At 54.7% G+C, this 13,255-nt stretch overlaps 1 protein-coding gene across 2 annotated transcripts in view; it reads right to left on the minus strand.

Annotated features, from left to right (window-relative positions):
• Window positions 1-4,527, minus strand: part of SIRPA (signal regulatory protein alpha) — a 43,873-nt gene extending 39,346 nt beyond the window's left edge. Inside the window, exons 1-2 of one of the 2 annotated variants that reach the window (XM_068987800.1) lie at window positions 4,514-4,527; window positions 4,119-4,206 (exon numbers count right to left, since the gene is read on the minus strand). In XM_068987800.1, coding sequence (XP_068843901.1) covers window positions 4,119-4,197 — 79 coding nt within the window. In that variant the 5' untranslated portion in view covers window positions 4,198-4,206; window positions 4,514-4,527. Of the gene's footprint in view, window positions 1-4,118; window positions 4,221-4,513 lie in introns of those variants that run through there. The other variant, XM_068987801.1, reaches the window with a different exon arrangement.
• Window positions 4,528-13,255: the final 8,728 nt, after the last annotated feature.

A 13,255-nucleotide genomic window follows, 5' to 3' on the forward strand; every position in this document is an offset into this window, starting at 1 on the left:
AAAGTATGCCTGCAATGCGGAAGTCCTGGGTTTGATCCGTGGGTTGGGAAGATCCCCTGGAGAAGTGAATGGCAACCCACTCCAGTGTTCTTGCCTGGAGAATACCATGGACAGAGAGGAGCCTGGTGAGCTATTATCCACAGGGTCACAAAGAGTCGAACACGACTAAGCAACTAACACAGACACACATTTACCAAACCGGGTTAGGCCCTGTGTTAATGGCCGTTAAACAAACCCAATGCCTCTTATTCGTATGTCTGGGGAACCCTGGAGTGAAAAGGGTCCAGCTGGGGCTTCTACAAGTAGAGGCCATCTCAGGGTCTCTCAGGTGCTGATACACTTGAGCTGCCAGGAAATCTCTGGCTGCAGGGCGGAAGTCTGGCCATCTAGCAGCATCTCAAGAGGTCAGCTCTTTGGAAAACATGTGGCTTAGAAATAGGGCCTGTCAGGGAGGGAGCCCAGGCCCTGTTGTAGGTTTTTTTTTTTTTTTAAGAAAACTTGGACCCACTCAACAGTTTTGAGCAGGAGAGTGACATGATCAGAATTGTGTTGATAGACCAGAAATCTGAACGCATTAAAAAGAGGCGGGGGTGGGGGGGGCACCTTCCATCAGTTCAGGACTACAAATAAGAAAATAATCTGTCACACGGAGCCATTGGAAGCAGCGAGCGAATGCGTGTGGGATTCATACAACAGTTTTAGACTGCCTTCCTCTCACACACCCCCTCTCCATCTGTCGCAAAGGGCACCAGGAAGATGCAGGGAGGAAGATTCCAGCTCTAGGGGCTCCAGAGCTCAGCAGCCCAGACTGGGGGCTCTGACAGGAGCCACACTGCTCCCATGAGCTGTCATTTAGGAGGGCCCATCCTCAGGGCACTCTCAGAGAAACAACTGTGGCTCAGTTAAAAACTTCTGCCACAGAAGGAACCCTTTCACAAATCTCTATCTGAGCTGGATAGGGGGACCCTCTCATGCCATTGGAAAGTACCCTTGATTAAGTCATCAAACGTCTCCCCTCTAAGGCTACCCAGCCATAAGGCCAAGATTCAAAATCCAAGCTGCCTACCACTTACCCCTTGGGCAAGTTACTTCCCTAGTCTGGACTCTATTTTTCTCATCTGCAAAATGGGGATAATAGCCAACTCACACTTTGTTTTGCTGACTGATAAGATAGCAGATCACTTGGCAGATAAGGCACTACTTAGGATTCAGCCAGGAATACAGGCAACATTCAAGGAATGTTGGTTCTCCTCCCTTCTCTCAACACGTGGATCCCATTAGGACTTTCATACATGCTAAGTGATGGCAAGTAAAGGAATGAATCACACCACGAGTTTCCACGGGGTTGGTAAAGGAGTAATTAATGGCAAGAAAGTACCCAGAGAACACCAAGACCTTAAAGGACCTTCCACAGACTCTTTGGGGCCAAGGCACCCCACTCGTTTTTTCTTGTGAAAGAGGAAGTGAGTTGAATTTCACCACTTAGGAAAGTACAGAGGAATCACCAGCATGCTACCCTTTTCTGAAGGGTGAGAGGTTCACCAGAGTGCTCAGCTGTTCCCCAAAGCCTGACACCCACTTTGGCCTGGCCTTCTCCAAATCAGAGCAAGGAGCGAATGAGAGTTTATCTACAGTCTGTCCAGCAGGGGTCCCAGAGGTCCTCAAACCCAGAGGGGCCAAGTGAGGAGCCTACAGCCTTGGTGTCAGGCACCGCTGCTGCCACTGCAGAATCCAGCTTCCCGGGTGCCCCCAGTCCAGGCCCCTTGCCCTTCTTGCTGCCTCAGAATCTCCCTTGGTGAAGTTGTTTGAGCAAACACTGGCTCCAAGAACACAAGTTGGTGACTTCACTGGCCTCTTTTCAGAACTTCTCTTTGGCAACATTTGTGCTGAAAGCAATCTTAAACTTCTTCCCTGCCTCCCCTATCCAAGATAATTCACGTGAGTAGCCCCCTCCAAACAGTGATCATGTGAAACCATAGCAGTCATGTGACACCTCCTAGGCCGACAGTTCTGCCGGAGACAGTAGTAGTCATTCAATCCAAAGATGCCTTCCCAAGCCTGACATTTGAGTTCCTCACTCAAGCAAATCCATTTTCTTAGAAAATTGGACAACTGCCTTCTTCTACCTTCCTGCTCTTCTGCCCTGCCTCTCTTCTGCTTTGTCATAAAATGCATGCCTGGAGACCTGAGGGAAGGGTCTGAAGCCCCATTCTTCAGCCAAACCAGGTGAATTCCATGCCAGGGCCAAGGGTGACCAGGACCCTTTAGAACCAAGTGAAGGATGCTGAGAAGCTGGAGCTCTGGGGGTAACACCCCTTCCCCACCACCCTCAACCAAGAAATGTATTCTTCCCTCCTAAGATTTATTTATTTCAAAGTTAATCTTGGCCCCTCTGCTGCTCCCACTTTTTCAGGCTATTGATGCTGAATGGATTGGAACGGAAGTTTTACAGCCTAATCTTTACCATTTTATAGATTGTTTTTATAGCAAAAGGGGGAGAATTTCCTCACAAGAAGGGTGCTGGTGCTCCCAAGGCAGCCTTGGGAAAGGCAGCTGCCCACTTGTTAATCAGCATCACCCTGAATTTCCCAGGGACGGAACCACAGGGTCCTGGTTAGAGAAGGGTCTCAAACAGACATTGAGAACTTAACTTGGGCCCAGTTCCCTGCTTCAGGGAAATTAAGCTCTTGTGAGAGAATCTCGTGCATCCCAGGCCAGGAAGGAGGGCAGGGCAGGGCCTCAGACTTTTCCTGGGTGTAAATGGTCAGCTCAGGCAGGAAGGAGTAGATCGGAGACACCACTGGCTCATCAGAGAGACATGAAATCTATTAGGGCTTCCTCTTGCCCAGCAAGGGCCCAGCTGTAATTGAAATACTGGGGGTGGGGGTGGGGGTGGGGATATGTGGGGGTGCCTGCGTGGGTTCTGGGGGCTCAGTGGAAACAGTGGGGCAGAAAGAAGCTGCTGTCCACCCCCACCTCTCCCTCCACCCACTCTTTGCTAGTTCTCCCTTTCTCACCGCTATCAGATGGTTACCAGTCTCTAGGCAAATGCAGAAGGAGGGGGGAGGTGGGTACTGAGCTCATCTTTACCTCCCTCCCTCAAGAGAGGGAGGTGCAGAGACCCCTCTGCTGACAACACGGCTTCAAGCAGCCAGAAACAAAATCCTATCCTCCACCCCCCCAACAACTCCTTTAACACAGTTTCTCTGCTCTCCACACCCTCCCAGGAGACTCAGGGTGCTGCAAAACCCCTTTAAGAAGCAGGGCTCCTGAATGGTGACCTCACCCTTTGGCGAACACACGGTAGCCTTCAGAGCCCGCCTGCTGGAGACAGCCAGGTGTTTGATGTAGGCCAACAAAAAGACATGCTCAGAGCCACAGGTAACAGCCCCACTGAGCACCTGAGCTGCAGCGAGCTGCCTGGAAACCTGGGGAAGGCGGGAGGAAGGAGGGGGGCCACAGAGCAGCCGGGAGACGACCATCCACCCAGAGGCTTTGGCAACCACAGGGACAATCCGCTGTGTTTCCACATCGGCATCTGCAGATCGCAGATCGCAGCCGCTCACCCCAGAGTTACCCTGGCCTCTCTTCCTCTCTCTCCCCCATACTAACACTGCTTTACTCTGCGCACCAGAGGGAGAGCTCACTCTTCCCCAGTTGTCATAGCCTGTTTCTGTTCCATCCTGGCCAATACAGGAAGGACCTCTGCCCCTATCCCCTTCTCTCAGACCCTGAAGTCAAACATGTGGAAAACATAAGACCTGGGAGAGATATTCCAGAGGAGCCAGGGTCCCTCGCTCTGAAAGCCACTGACAGCCCGCCTCCCCCATCAGACTGGGCAGGGGCCAATGAACCAGCTCTTCTGGGTCTGTTCTGATGCCCAGCGTAGTGGCGCACAGTCAGAGTCCAGAGAGACTGGGTTCCATCCTTGGCTGTGTGACCTTGGGCAAATCGCTGTCCCTCTCTGGGCCTCAGTTTCCTCATCTGTAACCCTGGTTACAGGCACCTCTCCCCCTATTACTGCTAGACATTCATTAGTCGAGTGGCTCCGAGCGGCCGGCTGAGAGGCCTGGGTCGGCAATTTGGGGACGGCAGCGGTGGGCGGTGCGGGTGCTTACCTGTCCAGGCGCTGGACGCGGCGAGCAGCAGGCAGAGCAGCGGCCTGAGGCGGCCGGGGGCCGGGCGGGCTGGCTCCATGGGCCGCGGCTGCGGAGCGAGGAGGGAGAGCGGCCGTGAGTGCGCGCTCGGGCGGGCGCGGGCTGGAGCGGGGAAATGACTAAGGCTCCCCCTTCTCCCCCCACCTCTCCTCCCGGCCGGGCTTCCCCCCTCCCTGGAACGGGCGCCTGGAGCGGCTTAGGAGGCGCCGTCAGCGCCGCGGTTTTCGGAGGAACCCCCCTCCCCCGAGCCCCGCCACCCCGGAGAGATCAAGAGACGGAGAAGGGGAGAGACCCCAAGCGCGCGAGAAACGAAGCCAGGGACAGCCCGAGAGAGCCGGCAGGAGAGGGAAACAGACCCAAGGGAGCCAGGCAGAGAGCCAGAGACACAGAGAGGCGAGAGCTGAGGAGAAAGAGAGAGAGAGCGCGCGCGGAGTGAGCGAGGCGGCGCGCAGATCGAGACAGAGCGCGGGAGAGGGAGGACCGCCAGGGCAGGGCGAGGGGCAGTGGGCCCGGCCGCCCCCGCCGCTGCCCACCTGCCCCACCCGGGCTCCTCGCGGCGCCGCGGCTCGCTTCCTCCGGCCCGCAGTCTGGGCAGGGGCCCCCGCCCTCCTTCCCTTCCCCTCCTCCCGCCGGCCTCGCTGGAGGCTGCGGGGCTCGGGCCCCGCGGGCACCTCCGCCGAGCGCCCGCCAGCTGCGCGCCCCGGGGAGGGAGGGAGCGAGAGAGGGCGGTGCGCAAGGCCCGGGCACCCCCTCATCCCCTCCCGGGCCCGGGCTGTGGCCCCGGCCGCCGGCGCCCAGCTCGGCTCGGGACTGGAATTGCCGGGGCTCCGACAATGTGCCAGTTCAGACGCCCGCGCGGTGGCCCCGGCCCCGAACCGCCTCCCCCTCGCCCCCTCCCTCGGCCAGCCGGGCTCGGACCTGCGCCGCCCGGCGGACGAGAGCTGCGAGACGGTGGAAGCGTCGCCGGGGCTGCCCCGAGGCCGGGCCCCTCGCTCCACTTTGCGCAAACTTGTTTTTCTAAGGTCAGAGCCGCAGGCCGGCTACATCGTCCTCTTAAGGTGGACTGGGGAAGTTGCGGCCGGCCTCCCCTCACCTCCGGACTCTGGCCGCGGCCAGTCCCGGCTTCCCGCCCCGGGAGGCTGGAGGCGGCTCGGGGGCGCGGGGAGTGGAGGAGGGGGGCGTCTGCCTTTCGCCCCTCCTCTGCGGCCCTGTCCCGGGGCCCCAGAGCCAAAGCCCCTCTCGGGGTGGGTGAGGGCCAGAAGGGCCCCTATCCTTTCAGATCTGGGCCGAGGTGAAGGAAAAAGCAGGAAGTAAGTGAAGGTAGGGGGAAGGGGGCAGGAAGGAGAGAGTGATGGTACAAAAATAGCGTGTGTGTAGGAAGGACTTCAGTACCGCCTGGAAAAGCGGCGCGGGGAGGAGAGGGAGCTGAAGGGGGGCTGTGGCCAGGAAACCAGGGGGAAGAGTCCGGGCCTCTCTGGGGAGGTGGGCTCTCCCCGCCAGGTGCCTGTCTGTCAAGGAGGTGCCTCTCTGTCAAGGATGGCTGCTTCAGGGATGGGGAGGGGCCAGGAAGAGGTGCGGGGCCAGGGCAACTGGAAGGCCTGTGCTTCAGGAAGATGGCAGGGGGTGAGGAAGATGAGGGGATGGGAGAAGAGCTGGAACCAGAGGCCTGGAGGCAGGACAGAGCCTGCTGGTGAGAAAAAAGCAGCCGTTTTCCCTCTCTCAATTCCTCTTTCTGTCCCCTTCTTTGAGGGAAAGCTGTATTCCCAATAGCACTCAGGTCAGGGATGAGGATGAGAATGCTCTGATCACCAGGCCAAAGAAGGCTCCAGACTGGGGGAGGGAGTGGAGTCAAAGACCCTCTAATTGTAAATAAACAATAACCAGTTTGGCTTCACAAAGCCTTTAGGATGATATGAAGCAAGGTGGGAGAAGGGCCAGTCCTATAAACTGAGGAGAAATTGAAGCCCAGAGAGGGTATGGACTTGCCCAGGGTGACACAGCAAGACCTGGGGTAGAAACAAAGTTTGAATTTCTGATTCCCAGGTTAAAGATCTTTGTACAGTGACACCCTCATCCCTCTCTGACCCTACCCCAGCCTCCCTGTTAAACGTCTGGTCTTGATGTGCTGCTAAGACAAGGAGGCAGGCAGGGTGCTGCCTCGGTTCAAATCCTGCCAGCCACCTCTTGTGAGTTGTGTAGACTTGAGAAAATACCTCATTTTTGTGGCTCCATTTCCTGAGCCAACAGGAGTATCAACCTAAAAAGGCTGGAGTGAGGATGAGATGAGTTGGTATTTGTACAACATTTAAAAACTGCCACATGGCATTTGATAAATAAGTCAAGCATTTGACAGCAGTCCTCAGGAACCTACAGGGTTCTGGGTAGTATGTGAAGTGTAAGGGGATTTTCTTTGGGTGCAGGAAATGCAGCAGGGACCCACGCCATATCCCTGTCCGTGAAGAATTTACATTCTGGTGGGGAGACAGATAAGTAGACAAGCAGAAATAATTAATGAACAGCAGAAGGTCGAGCTTACACAGTGAGAAGGGTGCGCTGATTTGGATAAGGGTAAGTCCTCCTGAGACTGGGAGCTGAATCACCAAAAAATGGGCAGCAAGGCGAGGATTGGGGGATTTGCTGCTCCAGGAAGAGGGACCAGGACATATAAAGGCCCGGGGGCTAGCTTGGCTGGAGGGGAGTGAGCAAAGGATGGGGGAGACTGGTCCAAATGGGTGACCTAGCAGGCCTTGGTAAAGCACATGCATTTATTCTGCAGGGAAGAAATAATCGGCACTGTTAAGCAGGGGAGTGCCATGGTCTGATTTATGTGTTTAAAAGGCCACTGTGGCTACAAGTGGAAAATGGGCTGGAGGGAGGAGAGTGTGGAATCACAGAGATGTTCTGGGGTCCTCCTAGTATCTGAGGTGAGGGTAGGGAGTCTCCAACTGTTCAAGACCACATCTGACTGATACCATGAAGGTGACCAGTGGGGCTCCTGGGTAAATCCATCACCTGAGTCTATCTGGGTGGGAGTCGGGGCAGGGGTTGCTGCTGAAGGTCAGAGATGAGGCAGCCTCTTGGCCTGGGCTTCCAGAAGGCTCTGCTGTTCACTGCACACATACACACAGACCTGCCTGGGATTAGAAACCTGCGGATTAGGGAAGGATAATAATGGAACCAGCTGCTATTTATGTAGCACCTTCGGCCAGGGCACCCAGCAGGGCTTCCCAACAGCCTCCCTTCTTCACCAGGAGGGGGTTGGGGCCTTGCTCTCCTGAATCAGCATCTACGTAAAAATCACCCTTGGCCGATTGCCAGGGCTGGGAGATCACTGAGACCAATGGGCATCTGGATATATACTGAGGTAGAGGGACAATTTACCTGAGGTCACGCAGATTATGGCAGATAATTGAGGTGAATCAACCCCCTCCATGGGAGGCATCCTGGGCTGCCCCAGATTAAAGTCAAAATGGCTTTGCCCCTTTCCCATTCATTCACACACTTGTCCATGTTTATTAAGTGTCTGCTATGTGCTAGGCACTAGGCTGGGCACTAGGGATGCAGCAACTGAGAAAAACAGACAAGACCCTCACCCCAAGGAGCTAACAGTCTTGTGGGGACAAGCAAGTCAGTCTGTAAAATAGCAAGTCTGTCGGGTGGGGACAGGCTACAGGGGTAAATGAAGCAGCACTGATGATGCAAGGGGAGGGTGTCAGGGGAGACCTCAGAACAGGTGATATTTGGGCAAAGACCTGAAAGATGTTAGATGGAACCAGAGGCAGCTCCATCAGCCTTTGGTCCTTGACTCTGTAACTCCCTGGTGTAGCACATCCCCCGCCGGACCATCCCTCCACATCCAGAGCCAAAGCACTCCTCAGCCCCTTCCTTCGACCGTTCAGGTCCAGTTCTCTACCGTCTCCCACCCTGTGTGTTCTCCACTCAGCAGCCAGAGGTCAGACCATGTGCCTCCTGTTGTCCAGCGTTGGTGGAAAGATGTGAAAGAGTACGAGGAGGGGAGGGTCAGGGTCTTGAAGCCAAGGCTCTGCCTATTTGATTCGTGCAACTTGGGGAAAAAATTTTTTTTGAGCCTCAGTCTGTTCATCAGTGAAACAAGAGTAACAAGGTCCACCCGGGTCAAGGGGTTGGTGGTGGCACAAACGTGAAGCTGCTGTGGTGGGAGCATTTGTGGAATTTGTCCCTGCTGGTAGGGTGATGGTGTCCCTGTGTGTGCCAGGCCCGTTTACAGGGGTCATCTTGTCAAAGCCTCAGAAATTCCACCATGTCCCCAGAGGTGAGGAAGCAAGGCCAGGGACAGAAAGCGACTGGACCAGGGTCACTCTGCCAGGGCACGCAGGAGCCTGCAGGGACCCAGCTTTGCCGGGTGCCAGCCCTGTGGGCTCTGCTCCTCGTTTCCCATCACCCTGGGCTGGCGTCAGCAGGCAGGCCCGCCAGCCGCCTTTGTGTGGGGCCTGTCAGGAGGCCGGAGCTGCCAACGACCTATTTTTCTGGGCAAGAGGAGCCATTTGGAGTTAGAGGCCTCAGCTGTGGAGCCAGAACAATAAAAATAAAAACAGCAAGGACTCCTGGGCAGCTTGGACCAGGGAACCAACTGCCCCAGCGAGGAGCTGCTGAAGGGCTGGAGAGAAGCTGGTGGGGGCTGAAGGAAGGAGCGTCCTCACTGCACCCCCTGTTCTCTGACCTGCAGGGGGGTCATCTCCAGAGGTCACGTGGCTATTTTATAGCTGTGGAAACTGCAGTTCAAAGGGATGGGGTTACTTACTCCGGACATGGGACAGACAGCTAGTGAACAACCAAGCCAGTTAGGATTTGAACTCACGTCTCCAAATAATAGCAGTTCCCATTTGTTCAGCATCTACTATGCTTTGTCATTGTTATTTAGTCACTAAGTCACGGCTGACTATTTTTGTGATCCTGTGGATCATAGCCCGCCAGGCTTCTGTCATTGGGATTTCCCAGGCAAGAACACTGGAGTGGGTTGCCATTTCCTTCTCCAGGGGCTCTTCCAGACCCAGGGATCAAACCCAGGGTCTCCTGCATTACAGGCAGATTCTTTAACGATTGAGCCACCTGGGAAGCCTCCTGCTGTGCTTTACTGGCGTGTTTTTTGTGACATATTCAAACCACACCTAGGTACTAAGAATTCCTCTAAGCTGCCTTAGAGGGGTCTCTGCTCACAGGTCACTTTGCCAGACCATCCTTTTAAAAGTCCCTTCCCCTACCCTAGTGTGTTCTGCCTCCTTCTCCACTTTCTTTCGTGTTTATCACAGGCATCACAACCTGCCAGCACTGTGCCTCTGCCCTGCACATTATCCAACTCCTTAATGAGCTGTGGGTCAGCCTATCCCTGGGCTCAGTGCCCAGCCTTGGGAGCACATACTATGGTGAAACCCCCAGCGCTGCCTCTGACCAGTCATGGGGCAGGGTTCTCTGTCCATCTGTGCCTCACTTACCCAGATTCAGGAATTGATGGAATCAGACCTAAAAAGTCTCTACTAAGGAAAATGAGTTAATCTGCAGAAAGATATTGGCTATTGCCATAGTTTTCTCCCAGCACTGAGGCTCCAGGGCCTTAATAGTGAACAGTAGGTTATCAATAAATATCTATTCAATTACAAAAGCGACCTGCCCACAATCCCATGATAAGACATCTAAAACATCCACCGGCAGAGTCTGGATTTGAAGAAGTCTTTCTCTGACCCTGTACTTCAATGCAGTCTACTTTATAATCACCTCTCCACAGCCCCCACCTTCCCGCCACAGAGCAGGTATCACCCTCACCTGGAATGATTCTTAAACCACGGATCCCAGTTTCTGCTTCAATAGGTATCAGGTAAGATCTGAGAATTTTCATTTCTGACAAGGTCCCAGGTGACACTGATGTTGCAGTCCAATGGATAGACTGGTAGGACCACTGAATAGACTAGTCAGACTGTTTCATGAGCCCAGTCTCAGCTTTCCTATTGGCTGGTTTGCAGTCTGTCTGCCCTTCTGCTTTCTGTCCTTCCCACCTAGAGGAAAACAGAGAGGGCCACAGTACTGGTTCAGAGGCTGCAGGTAGTGCCCCCAAAGCTGAGGGGCTGTGACAGATCACAGAGCCAGGGCCTGAGAGAGCCGTGCTGTAATTAGTGCTTTCCAGGGGAAGTCAGCGACTAAGTGACTTGGCAGGCAGGCAGGCAGCTCGCCTGAGCTCGTCAGGGGTGGGACCGCACTGTCAGGCCCTAAACACTGTTCTCAGGCTCTGGAGATCTGGCTTCACTTGGAGCTCAGCTCAGCTGTGCAGAAGTTAACCTCCCCCAACCCTCTGGGCGGCAGGGTCCCCTGCAGGGTGGAGGGGTGCAAGGATGGCATCAGGACAGAGTTGATTGACTGAGCATGCACTGGGGGACCTGATTTCAAGTGCTGACTCAGCCCAGTGATAACATGAATCACTGCTAAATTAGGACTGCTTACTAAGCCCCAGGCCTGAAGGATTTCAGTGGATTCTCTCATGCTTCTCACTCAATTTTCTTATGTGGACACAATTCTTATCCCCATTTCACAGATGGGAAAACTGAGGCTCAGAGAGGTTAAGGGGCTTGTGCAAGAACATACAGCCTGTGAATTGCAGAGTTAGGCTTTGGATCCAGGAGTTATCATCCCCCAGCCCCTGCTCCTCACCTCTGCACATTCTGCCTTCTACTTTGCTGTGAGCTTGGAGGCCCCAGAGTGCCCTCTCAGGGTCTCCATCACAACAAGGGGCTTTCTGGCTTCCAGGCCCTGGTGCAGGCCTGCTGATGTGTCGTAGGAATGAAAGTATCCGGTGAATGAAATAAAGAATCAGCAGATGAGTCTGACTTTCCAGTTGTGATGGGACAATACTGGTCAGTGGCTGAGAGGCATGCTTTCAACTCAGGCTCTGCCCCTCACTAGCTGTGTGATCTTGAGTAGATCTCAGCCTCCATTTCCTCTTCTGGAAACAGGCGGGATTAATGGGTAAAAGGGAGTGAGGGAGGGAAAGAGGAGTCAACCCCAAAGGCCCCTCATGATCTCACCTATCACCTCTCCCCCAGCTCACTCTAGTCCAGCCATCTTCATCTTCTCTGAATTCCAGGAATCCGCCAGCAGGTGCCCACTTCAGGGCTTTTGCGCTTGCTGCTCCCTATGCCTAGAACCTGCTCTTCCCAGCCAGCCACCAGCCTCACTCTCCCTCTGAGCAGGTGTCCCCTCCTGAGACAAGCCTGTCCTGACCACTTTTTTTAAAAGTCTCCTACCATTTCTTATTTTTCCTGGTAGCATGTAAATATGACACCCTCTTCGGTTGCTGGAGATTCGCTGACCTGATTTGAGCTCCACCCGGACTCTATGTTTGCTCTCTAGCACCTGGAGCCGTGCCTGCACAGAGTGGCTGCCCACAGGGTGAAGGGAGCCAGGCAGGGAGCAGCTCTGTCCTCAAGGTGCTGGCAGCTCCACCGGTGGCACAGGTTCCTCTGCCCCTGCCCCTGCTTGGCCTGGGTGTCCTCAAGAAACAGATGTCTTCTTTGAACCTGGGTTTCCTTCCCAGGCTGGGAGGCCAGGACTCCAGTTGGCCTCATTCCTGTTCCCAAGAGGAAGTATTTGTCCCCAGCAGTAACTGGCCTGGCTCTCAGGGGAAGCCAAAGCAACCCATGCTGCTGTCTGCTCCCAGCTTCTGAGGAGTTGGCACTGTGGCTTCAGGTGGCAGGTGGCCATGCTGGTGCCATGCTACTGGAGCAAGGAGGGTGGTGGGCTGGAGGACCCCAGAGCTCATTTCCAGAGCTCCTCGGCCTCTTACCACACGGGAGCCTCACAGTCATGCTGTGCAAAGACTGGGCTTAGATGTCAGCCTCACCTGGCTGGAATTTATTCCACTTACATCTACCCATTTGTACAGATGAACAAACTGAGGCTTCAGGAGAGGCAGAGACTGCTGGGCCAGTGGATGTAAGATGGTGAACCCCGATCTTCTGATACCAAATCCTTTACTCCTCATTTTTATCCCCAGTCCACTCTCTTCCCTGACCAGGAGGAAAGTAGTAACAGTCCCCATGGAATACATAAGAGGACTGAGGGGCAAAGAGAGAAATGGGGTGGCCCAAAGTCTCCCCCTAGATGCCTGGCCAACCAAACTGGATGACATTGGTCTGTGTTGTTCTCCTAGTGTTTCTGCTCCCCAGTTTCAAGCAAATATTGGGGTTTAGTAAACAGGAGTTGTAGGGATTCGGCAGAAGGGAACCCAGAGTAAGGCCTTGGTTTTTGTAAAGTCTGAAACTGAAGAAATTGCCAGAGAAGAGTGGGAGAGGCTGGAGGGAGACAGATTTATTGTACGTGGCTGCTGGCAGGTCCCAGACAGGAGAGGATGCTGCTCTTCCCCCAGCAGGATGGCGGGGGCAGGGCAAGACCTCAGGGCAGGCTTCCTGGTGGCCCCAGGAAGGCTGACCAAGACCTCCAGTCTCCTCAGAGATCCTGCAGCCCCCCAGCACAGCTGAGCCAGTGGGGCCACTGGGGTGGGACAACGCATGGCCTGCATTCATTCAATAGATATTTATGGAGGACCTACTATGGGCTGGGGTGTGTTGGGTGCCTGAGGCATTCATATTCTAGTGCGAGAGGTGGAAAAATGAATGTGTGAGTTTTGAAATACACTGCATGTCACGTGAACAGTGATAGCTCCCGAAAAAAAGGAAGCAGGGTGAGGGACACAGACTGATGGTGGGAGGGGGTGCTGCTCTCTGTGCAGGGCGGCAGTGAAGGTCTCGCTCAGATAACGGAGTTTCCTGATGGATATGAGAGGGAGAGCCACACAGTGAAAGGGGTAGCCAGTGCAAAGGCCCTGGGGTGGCAAGGACATGGGCAGCCAGGACACTATAGCAGAGGAAGCGGTAGGGAAGTAAGCTTGGACAGGAACTAGGGCTCACAGTCTCACAGGCAAGGCAAAGCCCTCAGGTTTAACTTGGAGGTTAAAGCATCTGCCTGCAATGCAGGAGACCTGGGTTCGATCCCTGGGTCAGGAAGGTCCCCTGGAGAAGGAAATGGCAACCCACTCCGGTATTCTTGCCTGGAGAATCCCATGGACGGAGGAG

This window comes from Capricornis sumatraensis, chromosome 15 (assembly GCF_032405125.1).
Source record: "Capricornis sumatraensis isolate serow.1 chromosome 15, serow.2, whole genome shotgun sequence".
NCBI classification, from domain to species: Eukaryota; Metazoa; Chordata; class Mammalia; order Artiodactyla; family Bovidae; genus Capricornis; species Capricornis sumatraensis.